Source organism: Chlamydotis macqueenii, chromosome Z (assembly GCF_036417535.1).
Source record: "Chlamydotis macqueenii isolate bChlMac1 chromosome Z, bChlMac1.mat, whole genome shotgun sequence".
NCBI classification, from domain to species: Eukaryota; Metazoa; Chordata; class Aves; order Otidiformes; family Otididae; genus Chlamydotis; species Chlamydotis macqueenii.
Window position 1 is genome coordinate 26,463,816 of NC_141593.1, and position 16,376 is coordinate 26,480,191.

A 16,376-nucleotide genomic window follows, 5' to 3' on the forward strand; every position below is an offset into this window, starting at 1 on the left:
CCACACCATCCCCTCAGTCCCTTTAAATCTTTTTCTCAACACTTTCGTAGCTCCTGGCTCAAAAGGAAGCCATCCACGCAAGATAGCTTTCTGCTTGAAATTCTTGCCTGTGCTTTTCTGCCATTTCCTTTTAATCCCGTGGCTGAACCTGCTATAACCTTTGAGGTCCTCCTGCCATCCCAGTGCGCCCAGCACCTGTGACGCTCCCAAGTGCTCAGCCTGTCCCAGTGGCCTGTTCTCCTGCTGCTGAGGGTGGAAACCCTGCAGAAATGGCACTCTGAGCCATGGCTTTGCTTCAGCAGCCTCAGAAATTTTTGCCTGCTCAGCTGATAGCCCTGTTAGCTGCGACAAAATTAATGCGTGAAGGAGTCATATCCGCATGCATGTGCACATCACTATTTCGTCTAAACAGCGACATCTCCTGACACCCCAGCTGCAGCTGTGTTAGTGGGTTACCACTCCAATAAAGTTGTTGTTGTTGTTACACACAGTAAATGGCCTCCCGAGGGCCACCCCTAACAAGAACCATGTCTGCTCCTGCGTTTCATTCAGTGCCAAGCGTGCTGTCAGCACTTAACAGCTATTAATAATAACAGAAAGAATTACAAAGCTTCATGGGACAGAATAAAGCCTGCCTAAAGACAGTTCTTTGAGGTCTGTCCTGCTTTGCTTGTATTCATACATTCAAACTGGATCTATTTAAGATGATAAAGTTAAAATTACCAATGTAATTCTGAGTTTGAAGCTTTGCCAGACACTAACTGCTAAGACTATTTCTATAAACAAAGTGCACTTTCTAAAGGAACGTTCACTTCAGCTTTTAACTGTGATTTCCTGGGGAAAATAGTTGTGTTGGTAAAATTTCAAATATGCAGTTTATTCATATGTTAATTACAAACCGTTTATAAAAGCAGTAAATATTTCTGTTTTGAACATTTTCTGGCAGTCTTTTGATGAAAGCTATCTTGAAGAGTTCATCATATTCTTCAGCTCCCATAGCTGGCTGGTAAATGGCAGCAAACACCTGATATGAAGATAATTATTTTTCATATGTATCAGGCCAATCTGGCATAACTGGGGGCAAGTGACATTATTTTAAATGACTGTGCCTAGGGAAACAGGGCTGAATTTATTCCAATGTTGCAGGTAATGAGCTTCTTCAAAGTTTTAACAGAGGGCTGAAAAACATATTAGTGTATAAAGCATGAAAGGTAGTGTGTAATTTTCCACTTTTGAAACAGATGCATTTATCCCTGTTCTCTGTGACAGGTCAGGCAAAGTTAGTCACGCTGGTGAGAGGCAAGAGAGCAGGGTAACATAAAATTCTGCTGTTGAGGGCCATCAAATTAGGATTAGATGTCTCTTTAGTGAATGGAAGATGGAAAATTTATCTGCGAGATACAAATTCTGAAATATTTTTATTATTATAAAATGTATTTCACTCCTAGGAAACTGAACAATGAAAATGGTTTCTGCTCTGATAACAATGAACAATAACATCAACTTCTGAAAAATACCAATGGATACTATTTTCCTAATAGTTCCATTCTTGTTTTTCAGTCTTCAGCAACTTAATATAGAGGTATGTTAATAGGTTAAATCAAGATGTATGTATTTTAGGCATGCTTGCATGTGCATATCAACTACCTAAACTCAGGCACCTCAAGATGATATAAACGGACTCTGCAATCACACCCTGTTTTCTGTCCTCGTTGCTTGTCTGAAATACGTGTCCTAGTGCAGCAGAGAAGCACAGAAGCAGAAATCCTGTTCCACATTCAGGATCCTGTTATCATATCTACGCCTTTGACAGTGAGTTCTTCAGACTAGACTATTTCTTTGGTACTTCTACATTGATTTTCATACACTGTGGAAACAATAGCAAAAAATAATAGCCAATTGAAAATTATTATAATCAGTTCTGTTTGCTGGATGTGTACAAGCACATGATGAATCTGGCAGCCATAACATTTTTGTTAGTTGTTTTATGGGGTCTAAGAAAAACCTCTGATTATATTGCTCTGTGGCAGTTTAATGGTGTTGCTGGTGGTGAAAAATTGAAGGACTTCCAACACCAATATAAGCAGCTAAATGCCAGGTAAAATGAGCCTGAATTCATTAAGTTACACCTGCACCAACAATACTCAGGCTGATACTCATTCTGAGCTGATGATATTACAAGTGAGTTATTATTCAGTTAGATCACAAGCCCGGCTGTGATTATGAGGGCATGTTTATTCACATTAAGGTTTCATTATTTGTTTGGAACCAGGGGCATAGTTGTGCAGGTCATTTGGACTTTTTTTTTTTTTTTACTAAGCAGATGGAGGAGGGTTTGTTTTTTGTGAAAATAACAGAAAGGTGACATAAAATACTTGAACACATAATGTAAAACTAAAACATCTTAGTAATTCTACCCTGTGGGTCACCACCTCCTGGTCTGTATGGCTAAGTAAACATTAAAGATTAACACATTTGTTGCTTGATTTTGATTAACCGTCAATATTAAATGCAACACACAGAGCATGGGCTGAGAAGGTAGAGGCATTTAAAACAGGTAGCATAATGTGTAAAAAGAGTTATTATTTTTTTCCCCCCAGCTGTTTCTTGGTTCTCTCTTTTCTGCCATGTTGGGTCTTACTCTCTCTTCTTAACTTTTTCCTACCTTCCATTAAAAGCAAGGCCAAATCCTAACTAATTTTCACACGGAGCTTGAACAATTTATGAAAGGGTCTGTGCAGTTGCCTACCACAGCAGGAGTCGTGCAAATCTTTTCCACTTTGATGCTCCCAGTGCTGCAGTCTCATCAACTGCCACATTAGTCCAGTTCCCACTGACACAGCCCTACAGTAGGTGATTTTAAGCAAGTTATTCTACTCCGTGAGTGTGCGTGCTGGTGTTCCTCTGTATCTATATTTGTGTGTTTCTGTGCTTCGCACACCTATCTAGCAGCTTTTTAGAATATCATGCAATTTATTCAGAAATGCAGTTCTAGGAGGAAATCTCAAATGTGTTCACTTGGAAGAGTTAAGGAATTATTTTTAACCAAAACACTATTTAGGAAAATGTTCACTTGTGTCATTTTGTGGGGTGAAGAGCTCCCCATTTTTGTCCCTCCTCATTACTTGCTCTTTTTTCCCTGTCTTTCCTTCTCATTATGGAAGTATAAGAATAGAAGCCACCCTTTGCTGGCATTCCCACAATTCACTATTTTTCTATTTTCCCACTTTTCTGGATGTTTATTCCTTTGCCCTGTGGCTTTCTTGAAGCTGGGTGGAATTTGATGCCACTACAGTTAAGGGAAGGATTTGCAGATGTGTTTTGTGCTGCAGCTTCTTTGTGTTCCTCCTTGTTCTTTCCCAGCATATCCAGGTTTTAACAGGCTGGAAAAAAACCCAATAAACACATAAGAAGCATTAAATGTTTCATACTACTGCCTTTATTCATCCAATCAAGCATTCTGTGCCTCTCAGGATTTGGTAAGATATAAATAAAGGCCACATTTAAGGATCTTAAAACACAAGAATAAAGTCCATGTCTGATGTGATTGATCTGTAAAGATGAAGCATGTGTGTATTTGCACAGCTTTTACAGACACAACTGTGCTCATTCTGGTTGTGAAAAAAAGGCATCTGGTCAAAATCTAATCCTGATGCAAGGGGCTCTGCGCCCTATGGGTGTCCTGATCAGCCCCTGACCAGCCAGCTTGGAGGGCAGGAGGAGCAAGCACCTGAGTATCTGCAGAAGACCAAAAAGACACAGAAGACTCTGTAATAATGTGGAGTGTTGGCACATTGCAAAACACTCAAGTACCTCTGATTTTGAGGGCAAAATCTGGGGAAGTGGAATATAGAAGCCTTATTTGAGCAAATACCGTTAAAAACAGTATTTATTTTGCCTTAATGTTTTATCAGGATTAGTAAAACTATAAAGTTCATTGATTACATATGTGCAAATTTGGAGCTATGTGACTTCACTATTTACCATAATGTGCCCCAAGAAGGGCACCCCAAGTGATGTCTGTTAGCATGGAAGCTACAACCAGTTTCATGGTTAGAAGTTTAAAATAGACATCTATTTATTTTCTGGCAGTCACCTACTTGGACTGCATTATTGTCCACTATTTCTTTAGGTATGTCTTCAGGCTGACAAAGCCTGAAGCTTCACCTTAAAGTTAAGCTCTTGATAGTACCCACTGAATGGTAAGTAAAGAGGAAGCTGTAGCTATTTAAAACACAAAAATAGCAGGCCATCTACCCAGGGCTGTTAAATAGCATGTCCTGTTCTCTAAGCAGCAAGCACAGCATCTAACAGATTGGTGATTCACCTGAAAAAAATAAACAAAAAGCATCCACTATCTTTTAAAAAAAAATCTGACTATATAACCCAAATATAACCCAAACAGGAGAGCAATAATCTCATCCTAGGATTTTATAAAAGATGCTACAGCATGTCCCATAATATTTGCTAAACAGCATGTGTAGCTGCAATCAGTTGCTCATTTGGCACATACGGCACAGATACAAGCAAATATGGCATTGCTGATTTCCCCTCGACCCCGTGCTGTTATCACATATGGAATGAGGCTCAGGAGGGCATTTCCTGACTGATCACATGAGCGAGGGAGCCATTTTTGTCCGTTCCCTGTGGAAAAATTTTTCCACTACTTTGCAAATGTTGCTCTGAAAGACACAAGCCTGCTCCATCTCAAAATCAGACTCCAGGTAACTTCAGAGGTGCCCTAACACCTCTCAAAATAACCTCCATCAATACTGGGAGAGGCTCTCCCATGAACTCACTGGTGTCAGGAAGCTGAGGCAAGCCTTTCTTGTAGGTCCACATGGGTCTGCTCCACCACATGTGACTCCTGCAGCTGCTGCAAGTCATCCAATGCCTGTAGGGCAATGAGTGTTTCTAAATCAGGCACTTCTGAAAGAGACTCTGACTACAGTCCCCACTTACCCTGTAAGGCTTTGCATCACATCACTAGCGTGAGCTGAATAAAGTCTATTGGATGAAGCTGAACCAGAAAAGACGCACTAGGAGAACCACTTCTGTACTTCAGCTGCTAAGCAGTATTGAGGCCATAGGACTGATGTCTGACATAAACCTCTCCAACCTGCTCTTCGCACATGCTGTTTCACTTTGCGGACCCACTCCTGCTGAGTTGCGCTGCTCAGCTAATGCAGGCACAGCCCATGAGAGCCCACCTGGCTGTGCTGTGTGCGTCTCTGCCAGACGCGCTGGTGCACGCTTGGGGATGCAGCGGCAATAGCGACGTTCAAGCACATCTTGCTGATGTCTATTCGCTCTGACAGCTAAAGTGGAGCCAATAATGATACTTGCAGCAGGCACAGATTATCTTACGTGCTGTATACAAGCAGCATGCCCTAGTTCTTCGCAAATGACCCTTGGACTCCTCCCTGCTCCTTCATGCAGAGAGAAGTCTGTCCCATTAGGTCACAGGGGTGAGGACAAGGAGGAGGAGAGTGCATGTGAGTGCACTGTGCAGCATCCCTCCCCAAGCTGAAGTCATTCCACATGTCCACTCTTCCTATGAGAGTGGGGATACGTAGTTCCTCGGTGATTTCACTGGGTCTTTCACCACAGGTATTTTTTTTCCTTAAACAAGCCAACTCTCAGTTGCGCGGCAGCTCAGGGTGATTTTTAATGGCACTTTTAGTATTGGTAGTACGGGAGAAAAGCTCAAAAGCCAGGCGGCATACAGGAAGGCAGCAGGTTAAAATGTACCCAGCTCCGCATCCTTCCCGCCTGCTGAGTCCCTGGGGACACCCGATCGCGTTAACGCCGTCCAGTTTCAACTCGGGCGGGTGAGCAAAAGCAGAGGACCCGCCGGCTCCCGAAAGATGCCGGGCCGCGATGAGGAGGCAGCCGCTGCTACAGCAGCCCCGCGGCCCGTGGCTGCACCCGGCCCCCGGCCCGGCCCCGGCCCCGGCGTCACCCCCGCCAGCCGCTTCGGGACACTGTGGCGCCCCGGCCAGCCGCTTCGAGACACTGCGGCGCCCCCTGGCGGCGGTGGGGCGCCAGCAGTGGGGGTGAACCCCCTCGGCCGCGGCCCAGGTCGGGCAGGGGGGCCAGCGCGGCCCCGTGGGAGCCGGGGCTCGGGCTCTGCTCGGGATTGAGGGCGAGCACCCCCGCGGGGACGCCGCGCCGGAGGCTGCCGTGTGCCTTACTAGGGCTCTCTGGAGGGGAACGAGCCCTACTTACAGGTTTATTTTTCTCCGATACCCCAATTTCCTAAATCCCAGTTCGGTTTAAAAATAACTCTTTAAAGGATTTCGGCACAACTACTTCTGAGCACCCGCTTGCACGGGCTTTCGGCTTGGCTATGTATATGCTGGCACTTGCACAGGAGCATTAGTGGCAGAAACAGGTACCTGGGTCGAAGTTTGTCTTTTGTGATGAAAGTGCTACAAGACCAAAGCAAAGCAAACCTTGACTCGTATATTCCTGTGCTTCCTCACAGATACGGTAGCGCTGATGTTAAAATAAAACTTCAGATTTTGATTTTATCTGAGAAGAAATTCGCACCCTGCAGCTGCATTTGGCACGTGGCATTTAGTGTTTTGAAATATCCCCTTGATCTTAGAGCAGCTCTATGCAGAATTTTTACTGCAATGAACAGATCGTGCTCAGCTTTATACCAACAGACATGTCTCTACATGTCTCAACTAGCTTATGGTCAAAATCTTATAAATGGAGTCATAGTAGGAAAAATCCCAACAGCCCATTCAGTGTTACATAGTCAAATACTCACATACAACATTCTGTTGCTATAGCTAGAATTTGAGGTGCATCTAACTATGATAAAGCATCATTCTGCACATCTGCAGCAGCATTGCACGCAATGTGGGAGAAGGTAATTTTGCTTAAACAGCACTAGTTTAAAGTAAAGCAGAATGAGTAAAATCTCAAATACAATCTTCCAGATGCTCTGAGGAATTAAATCAGTAAAATCAATCAGAGCTGCATCAGTTCACCTTGGTTGAACGTAAGTCTGGTCAAATAAGTCTGTTCTTTAACTTGCCATAGGGCAGAGAGATCATAATGCTGAGAGGCAAATTCATGTGACGGCCATATCACTGAGGATACAGTGACAAAAGCAAAAAAACCCCCTCTAAATATAAAAAAAAATACTGTTATAATAGAAAAAAAGGATGCAAGTAGAAGCTGGAAGGGAGAGGAGTAAGAAAAGTCTTCACAAAATATTGCTCTATTCTTAAAAACAATAATCAGCAGTCAGGCCAGCAAGGAAATGTCATAGGACTAGAGCTTCTCAAACATCTGTGCAGCATGAAAAGACTCCTACAGAATTCAGGCAGAATTAATCTGATGGGTCAAGATAATTTTAATAGTAGTTATTTAAATTTAATTATTCAGCCTTCTCTCTAAAAAGAAACCCAGGGCTCTTTCAATCAACTTAGTGTCTACAGAAGTAGACTTTAAAACCAGTATGGAGTCCACAGTGCAACCTTCCAGATTTCTCATATTAACTCTGACAGTACGATTTGATGTCATAAAAAGAAAGCTATGATTACCCCAAGAAACATGTTTATGCCATATATTGGGGGGGGGAGGCGGGGGAAGAGCAGGAGCAAAAGTCTATGGTTTCTGACTGAAGGAATTTTCTTGTTGTGGGGGAGGGTGATCGGGTAGAAATTTTGACCCTGGTCCTGCAATTGGATCCATCAAGCCTGACCTCTGTGCTCCTGCAGTGCTTGCTGGAGTCAGCAGAACTACGTGCTAAGTGCAGGGATCTGTCCATGTGGAACTAACTGGGGATTTGGGCCCTTCCACTTCCCTGCTGTGGAGGGAGGATGAGTTCACCTCTGTGTAAATTCTGGAAGAAGCACAAGAGATTTCCATAAGAGAAACTTGCATTTATTTTTAGACCTTCTGTTTTCTCACTCAGTCCTGTAGAGATCATGTTGAACACAGAGTGCTTGCCTTTCTCCAACTACACATGCCTACCTGGTAACACCAGGCCATCATTGCTGAAAACCCACGTGCCCTGTATTTCTCTAGTGAGGAAAACCTTGCATATAGTTTGTAGTCACCGACCAGTAGCTGCTGCTGCAGTTGCTAATCCAGCCTTGAATCAGTTTAAATGCTGTGTCCCAAATATGACATCCATTGGTGTCATGTCTGTCACTGCGGAGAACAGTGGTTGTCTTGCGCCCCTCCAAAAATGCTTGATTTCTTGGCACCCTCTAGGTATACAGAACAGGGAGGCTGGTGTGCACCTGCAGCTCTGTGCAACCAGACAATGTTGTGGATGCACCTCTCCATCCAGAGCCATGTCTCCTGATTGCTAGGGAGGCTGCATGGACACTCAGTGACTTCCAGCTGCCAGGTTCATCCTGTACTGCCTGCCCGTACCCAACACCAGGCTTCTCCAGCCCTCTGGAATAAGATCAATGAGATCAATCACAGATTGATGACAACTGGCAGGACCTGAGACAGCTGTGTGGGCAAGTAAGAGAATGTTCATGCGTTCTACAATGGACATCTGCTTTAAGCTGTGCTATTCCAGGCCAGGAGACTGACCCACAGGCACACCAGCAGCACGCCACTCGATTGCTTTGGACAGTGGCCATTGCCCTCTAGATAATTTTGCTTGGTGCCTGCTCCAGCAGGTGTGGGCTGAGAACAGCTTTTGGTTTGAGCCCTTTGAAGGAGACGGGCAAAACTGATGGGATCCTGCGTGGGGAGATGCTGACTTGTTCAGCTCTGTCAGGGCACTTCTAGGCACACTCAAAAGCAGAACTTGAAGCATATGTGGAAACACAAAACAAAAATGAAAGAACTCATGGCATTCTTGGGGGTTTAGACAACTCTTGAGCAAAGCTTTTTGGGACCTCTATTCTGGATTTCTAGATTTTGGAGCTTATGCACCTCCTCCTTCATTAGATATGGCTGTAAATCCATTTGTAGATGCCTGGAACCACGTTGATCTTGAAAGCTGAACTTGAACAAGGAAGTTCACTGCAGCTTACAGTTGCCTGGATGCTCTGGGAGAAGCTACAGCCTGAGTTGTGCGCCCAGGACACACATTCAGACCAGAAGGGACCTCAGGAGGGGTTCCACCGCAGTTCTCCAGTAGAGTGAGGGTGCAGCAGGGAGAAGCTGTGATTGTTAAAGCCTTTAAAACTAGTAGAACTACACGTCTCTGTCAAAGGCTTCAGAAAGGTTTAATTTTCTTTAGGGACATTAGCCTAGTAGTTGTTTGGACTCCTGGCTGGAGACAGTGCTTCCCCCCCTCAGGTGCGGAAGGTAACTGCATTTGATGCATGCAGGATCTCTTGGAAGTCTGTGTGAAAATGGGCAGAGGTCACTGTTTGTATTTTCTCTCTTGAGCTCTGGCTCAAGCAGAGTGCTCCACAAATGTTACAGGACTGGGTTGTACAGGTAAACCAAGCAGAGGAAATCTTAATCTGTTGATTGCACTTATTAATCAGTGAACTAGTCTAAGAAATCAGATAGAATTAAGACATTATAGACACTTTCATGGATCAGACACTTAAGCACTTTTGAAGTTTCCCAAGCAATCAAGAGATAAAAGACACCGAGAATAAATCAAGTGTTTTCTAATGATGCTAAATATCCAGGACCAATCATGGCCTTCCACAAACATCTTATGCACTCACAGTTCACACTGGTCTGAGCAAGTCTGAAAATTGTTCTTGTTGGGGAACCATGATATGGATTTAGATCGCTGAGTTTAATAGCTATGTTATTAAATAACTAATAGTTCTGCCATTAAACTGCATAGCAAAGGGTTAACGAATCTTGAGGGAGAAAAAAAAGGGATTGGTTAAATATCTTCAGTGATAGTGAACTATGTATCAGTACCAGGATCTTACGAAAAACTTGCTTATCAAGCAAATGTTTAAAGAAAATATTCTCAGGGATTAAAAAGCTGGCATCTCTTAGAATTGTTGTCTGTCGTCCATGGTTATTTCACGAAGACAGTGGGTATATTTCCTCGTAACGCGGAGGTGACAAGTCATCACAGGTGTAGTCTTCCAGCAGTTCCTCTGGCTCGTCAGAACTGTCCTCTGACCTGAAAATGGGAAGAAGAGCAGGTGCAAAAATAATTTAGCAAACACAAAGCATGCAAAGAACCTCGGTGCTGCATCTTTTCAGCCTTATCTGAGGAAAGCACTTCCTGACTTTTTGAGAAAATGCTACCAGATGAAGTTTTACTGCGATTCAACTGTTTGCTGTGTATTTTTTCATGAAGTATAAAAGCGTCAGGTGACCTTTGTTTTCATGCTGCCTATGCCTGTCACACATGTTGCTGAGGATGATTTGTCAGTCAGCAGTTTTTGAAACAGACTTTGATAAATTAAAAAGTGACTTGTGTTCTATGAAGGATATAATTCTGAGTAATTCCTATAATTAGAATATTTTACCTTAGAGGAAGGAACTATATAAAAATATTTTGTCTGATTAAAGCAGTTCCATACTGCTCTGCAATATCAGCAATGTTGATTATGCCCCAAAACTAGGAAAAGAGTAAGGGCTGGGAGGTTGCTACAGAGAGGAGCATGTTGGGACCAGGCATAATCAGGAGGGAGAGCATCTGGTTCAAGGCTGATTCTTGCATTGTTGCAAAAACGCTGTTTGTGTGCTGACTAGTGTGTTGTGATTGTGTTCGAGTGGAAGCTTCTGGCTGTACATATAATAACTGTCTGGTCAACAGTCTGAAGGTAGTAAGACAAGCATAAAAAAACCCCCTATGAACAGGAGCATATATACTAGTATCTTCAAAAATAACAAGAGATTTAGTAGACTGAAAATTGAAAGGGATTAATAGGTTAATTTAGATAAAAATGCTTTCCAGAAAAATTATGTCTCCATAGTCCTTACTCAAGAAATACTCCCAACAAAGAAAAAAGAAATATCTGAAGAAGGATAACACCCTGGACTAGCTTTTGTTTCCTTTGAAACCATATATAGCACTTAAAATACTCAGAAGCCTACGTGCAAACACACTAAAGCATTGCAGAAGATGTACCTCTGATCCCTGGTATTCTCTGCAGGATAAGCAGCGTAGTTCTCGTCTCCAGTAAAAGCCAGGTTATCCAGGGGGTAGGCAGAGCAGAAGTGAGCAGAGCCAGGGGTGGGAATCCGTGAGGTGCTGGAGGAAACAGCACCGCAGCAGCTGAGCACTGGGTGAAGGTAGCCAGGACTCACAGCGATGCCTTCCTGGGCTGGACACGGCGGAGGCATATACTGTACCACTGTGGCGCCGTGGAAAGTTATGGGCTGGTTAATGCCGGTGAAGACAAAGGACTGTCCACTTGCAGTCTGGTCAAGGTCTGAGGTATTTTCCTCTCTTTCTTTACAGGGCTTGCATGTAAGCATGTTAAATTTACAAACAGCAATCAGAATAAAAGTCACCCCGACAGACAGCAGAATAGGCCCTAGTAACTGAGTCCACTCCAGGTGAGTGATGCCATCATATTTTATCCATCCCATTACAGTGAAAGTGATCCCCACAAGTCCCAAAAACACACCTGAGAAGAGCAAAGTGGCTCCGGCTTTATCCCCATCTGACACCAGGACATCGGATCTGTTTGGCTGATAAGGAGTGACAGAAAAGACATTCAAGGAGAAATCTTCTACACTGTTGTTGTTCTGCTCCATTACTGAGTATAATGTCTCTTCTGCCTCAAGAGAAATGGGGCTTGTAAGAGACTCCACTGAGCATTTGAAGTCGAAGGTTCAGGTTAGTTATACAAGAACTTTGTGCATGTATGGTTAACAGGGTCCATCATGTGAAAGAATAAACTTTGCTTAGAAGAATAAAGGTCTGGGAAGTGAAGCCTGAAGTGATCACTAAAGACTTCTTGAATTACCGCTATCGCTTCCGAAATGGCTTCACCCTTGCACAGCTGCGTATCTCTTTTTTAATCCTCTTCTTTAATTTGGCACCCACTGATATTTCCTCTCTGTGCCCACGCCACATAGGAGAGAAAGGAAGTTGCAGCCACCGCAGCTTCTCCTAGGCCCCCTACCAGCTGATGCATCCAACATATGGATAGCATACGTTCAGTCAACAGCAGTGTGGTGACTCCCGCTCTCCTTGGGCCACCACTCCAGCAACCCAGATGGGCAGGAAAATGTGTGGCCACTGCTGGGAGTGCTTTGCAGTGCTCTGAAGGGTGGCATTTATAGCCAATCCTGCACCTCTATTGCAGTTGGTTCTGCAGTGCAGATCTTCTGTGGTTTAAAAAAAAAAATCAAAGTAGGCTTTTTGATATTTTGCCAGAGTGGTGGGTGGGAGGGTAAGCAGCAACAGGGTGGTAAGTGCTGAACAGCCTGGGAGAGCTGCTGGTTGCGGGAGAAAAGCTGTTTCAAGCCAGCCAAAGCTTTCCAGCTGTTTGAAGGTAGCGTAATTGCTCTGTAATTTCCCCTTAATTGTGGACATTTTTTCTTGTGGGATCTCCACCCCTTTCTCAAAGTTTCTAGTGAATAAAGCCCACATACCCTGAATAGCGCACCAATGCATGAATGAGAAAGCATCTCCTGTAATGTTAAACCTGGTAAAGCGAGGGATCTTATCCTGTACTCAGAAGTACTCAGAATATTTTTTTTTTACGTCAGAATGAATTGTTCAGTTGAACATATGCCCCATACATTAAACACACAGATTAATTGAATGCTGAGATCTTCTGTTTCCTAACAGTTTCAGACTAAAGTAATTGCTGTTGGAGGGGTCTGGTAGAATATATTTGTATAATTCCTTAAGGAGGAAAAACCTCCAACTACTCGATCTGTTTTGACTAGCACGGCAGGGGAGCGCACAGAGGACAGAGATCACTCGTCAGGTAGTAGAACATATAATGCTATTTCCTGCTACCAGAGGCTCTGGGGAAACAAGCTTATCTTGAGATTTATAAGATAAAAATAGCTCTATAACTAGAAAACTCACCTTTCAGACTGCTTCTTCAAAATCAGTAAAGGTACCTCTAGTCTACTGTGCATTCATATCACACACAGTGTGACAACAGCTCACCTCTAAAAGGGGCTACTCACCGAATTTGGCACCTTCAGAACTGATGCTGAATGCAATTGCAGATGTGTCTTTCTCATTTGTTAGCAGATAGACCTTGAGGAATATTAGTGCTGGACTCCTTTAAAAAATGTCTGGAAAGTTTCCAAAATCACTATTATCTCTCTTCTATTACCTAGGGTGCCAATAAATCTTCTGACAAGTACACTCGAGATCAGCCTTTCCCCTAGCACCAAGTCTAGTCACCACTCTCTCCACCACTTTAGCAAAGTGTTAGGGCTTGCAATGCAGAGATTGTCTGTAAGGACAAGTAAATTAGAAAGTGTTGAAATACTAGATAAGCTATTCTTGCATTGGTAATTATAGCCAAAACCTAAGTCACTTTTAACCTTACATATGGTAAACTTAATGGAATATACTTCTGTTACTGCTTGCTGCAAGTCAGGATTTTCCATACGATGAATCATTCTTGTCGCTGTTTGCTGAATCTGCCAGGCTTTCCAACATCCTTTTAAAAGCAGCATTATATCCTAACAGCTGTCTAACTAATGGTATATACAGATGTAGCGTCACCTTCCTCTGCTCATCTATTCAAGAACTCTGCAATTGCTATTTGCAACAGAATTGTGCTGGAGCATTTCCTCAGTCCTATGCAATGGTCCATAGATGCTGGCAGGAGTCAGAGTTTTCCAAGTTGAGTGTTACATCATCCCGTGGCTGATGCTCTTCGCCTCTGGCCTAGGACATGACTTCACAGGTGTTGAGCAAGTACACAGCACACAGCAGAGGTGGAGAATACAGCCGGTTTCTTCCAAGGCTACTTGTCACTTGAACTTTGAAAATGGGATGGAAAACACTTTCTGTTTGGTGCAGTAGGGTCTAAAATAAAATTACACCTTTCCCTGCAAACTGCCCCCTCTTTGTAAGATATAATTTCCTCAAAGCCTCCCCACATTTCTCCCATTATTTCCCCAGACAGCAGTAATGCTGCATTCAGACAGCTGTCAAGGTCTTAAGAGATTACTGGATCACATTGATTTTTTAAGGCCAGTGCTTTCCCTTGCCAAGTATGTTCTAGGAACTCACTTAAAGATGCTGATTTACTAAATGCATCCCCTTTTACTGGGAATAAGTTCTAAACAAATGAAAATAGATTTGTGAAACCTAATGAACTGGCCAGAGTGAGTTTTTCAGAATGAGTGCTGTTTTCAGGTCTTACTATAGTTTTGTTCCCATCTACTTCAGGGACCTTACCTCTGAACACAAGCACTGCTTTGTTTTCTTTTGCTTTACATAATTTTCTGTCACCAATGCAGACTTCCCTGACAGCGCTTGCTGCTGGAAGTAGGTTTGCTGTAATGCTCTGCACCTCCTCAGTTCTCTAACCTGTTTCAAGAATTGTAATATAGTGAAGGACTTCGTCACAAAACATGCAAAAGATGTCATATAAAAGAAAATTATACCATGCTACTACTGCACACTGGTTGGCTTTAAAAGGAGTAGGTACAAAGCATAACTCTGTAACAAAACATTCAATTGTAGGGAGATTCAGAATCCAATGATTTTACTAACCGAGACTTTTTCCTAGATAAGGAAAAAATCTACTGTATGTATGTTCTGGTTTTCTTTAGTATGGGGGGGGCTAAGGTGGTAGCTTCTGTAGGAAACTGCTAGAAGTCACTCCCCTTTGTTCAGTGGACTCAGCCGGGCCTAGGGCAGACCCGCTGAGCCAATTGGTAGCAGAATGTCCTCTGATAATGCCTCTGCGATAATGTATTTAAGAAGGGGAAAACAGGAAAAAAACTGAGGAGAAGATGTGAGGCAGCTGAGCTGGGGCAGAGAGGGGGAGGCGTGAGCCTTGTGGGCCTTGCAGGCTTCACCCTCTGGCCTCCCGCCAGGCAGCCAACTGGGCCCAACTCGGCCCGGCCTGGCTGCAAGAAGTGGAGAGGAGATGAGAACTGAATAAGATGTAAAAAGGATCCTGAGAGGCATCGGTCAGCCTGTTGTGAGGAATGGCTGCAGATGCCAAGGTCAGTTCAGAAGGAGGGGGAGAAGTAATGCAGCTCCTGGCCAAGATTCCCCTGCACCTGTGGTGACGACCATGGTGGAGCAGGTTGTCCCCCTGCAGCCCATGGAGGTCCATGGAGGAGCAGAGATCCACCTGCAGCCCGTGAAGGACCCCACGCCGGAGCAGGTGGAGCCCTGAAGGAGGCTGTGGCCCGTGGAGGGCCCACTGGGGCAGATGTTCTGGAGGCACTGCACTCCGTGGAAGAGATGACCCACACCGGAGCAGTTTCACGAAGGACTGTGGCCCATGGGAGGGACCCCATGATAGAGCAGAGGAGGAATGCGAGGAGTTCTTCCCCCGACGATGACGCAGTGGTGTAAAGCAACGCGTGATGAACTGACCGCGACCCCCATTCCCTCTTCCCCGCCTATGCCGCTTGGGAGGAAGGTGGTAGAGATAATGTTAAGCCCCGGAAGGGGGGGGGGGGGGTTTATCTTGTTCCCTATCTCATTCTCCTGCTAGTTTTAGAAATAAATGAATAGTTTTCCCCAAATCGAGTCTGTTTTGCCCGTGACGGTAATTTTAAGGATTTCTCCCCCTCCTTATCTCAAACCTTGAGCTGTTTTTTCTTACATCATCTCCCCCTATTCTCTTGGAGGGTGGGGGGAGTGAGAGAGAGACTGCGTAGTCTGGTCTCAATCGGGGCTGAACTACGACAATGTAGAATCTTTAGTGGAAAACACAAATTACATGTGTAGGAGCCATACCTAAAGAACCACCACGAGTGGACCTCACACCCTGGGGCCCTGTACTGCTGCACTGACAACCTCAAAACGTAAATAAGCTGCGAGGAGCAGGTTCAGCCAGCTGCTCACAACTGTATCTACCTGCAAAGTGGTTTTATCTGCTCCCAGAGAATGTTGTCTTGGCAGCAGGCACACCAAATTGAAGGTATTTCCATATCTAATTGTCCAGACACCTGCACATGTGATAGAGGGAGGAGCATGATGAAAGCTGACATGTTTGCTGCAGAAATGTGGAGGTACTGGCAAAAATGTCTCCAAGGACACAGAAATGCCCCATGACCCATGACTCTGAAGAGGCAGCACGGGAAAGGGAGAGATGGATACAGCACTACCAACCACAAAGGGGCAAGGACGGGGTGGATGCAATCCAATGAGTACTGCTATCCTAAAAACACAGCACCATTACAGAGTACTGTGCAATCTCAGTTTTTCAGATGAGTTAGCTTTCCATTTTTTTATTTAGCTGCTGGTGATGCAGGAAGAGAGACTTCTCTGAGAGAAGAGGCATCCATTTATATTT

The 16,376-nt window shown here is 44.1% G+C and overlaps 1 protein-coding gene across 1 annotated transcript; it reads right to left on the reverse strand.

Annotated features, from left to right (window-relative positions):
* Positions 1-7,638: 7,638 nt before the first annotated feature.
* Positions 7,639-14,418, reverse strand: TMEM174 (transmembrane protein 174). The gene is made up of 4 exons (XM_010127934.2): positions 14,297-14,418; positions 12,962-13,875; positions 11,042-11,693; positions 7,639-10,084 (listed from the first exon to the last, which is right to left on the reverse strand). Exons 3-4 carry the CDS (start codon positions 11,671-11,673, stop codon positions 9,982-9,984), a joined length of 735 nt encoding a protein of 244 aa, XP_010126236.1. The 5' UTR covers positions 11,674-11,693; positions 12,962-13,875; positions 14,297-14,418; the 3' UTR covers positions 7,639-9,981.
* Between the last annotated feature and the right edge of the window lie 1,958 nt (positions 14,419-16,376).

Bases quoted from the DNA above. Each gene is read 5' to 3' on its own strand.
- TMEM174 (XM_010127934.2), bottom strand. From the start codon at position 11,673: ATGGAGCAGAACAACAACAGTGTAGAAGATTTCTCCTTGAATGTCTTT. The intron at 10,085-11,041 runs GTACATCTTCTG...TCCCATTTTCAG, and splicing joins GAGAATACCAGGGATCAGAG to GTCAGAGGACAGTTCTGACG.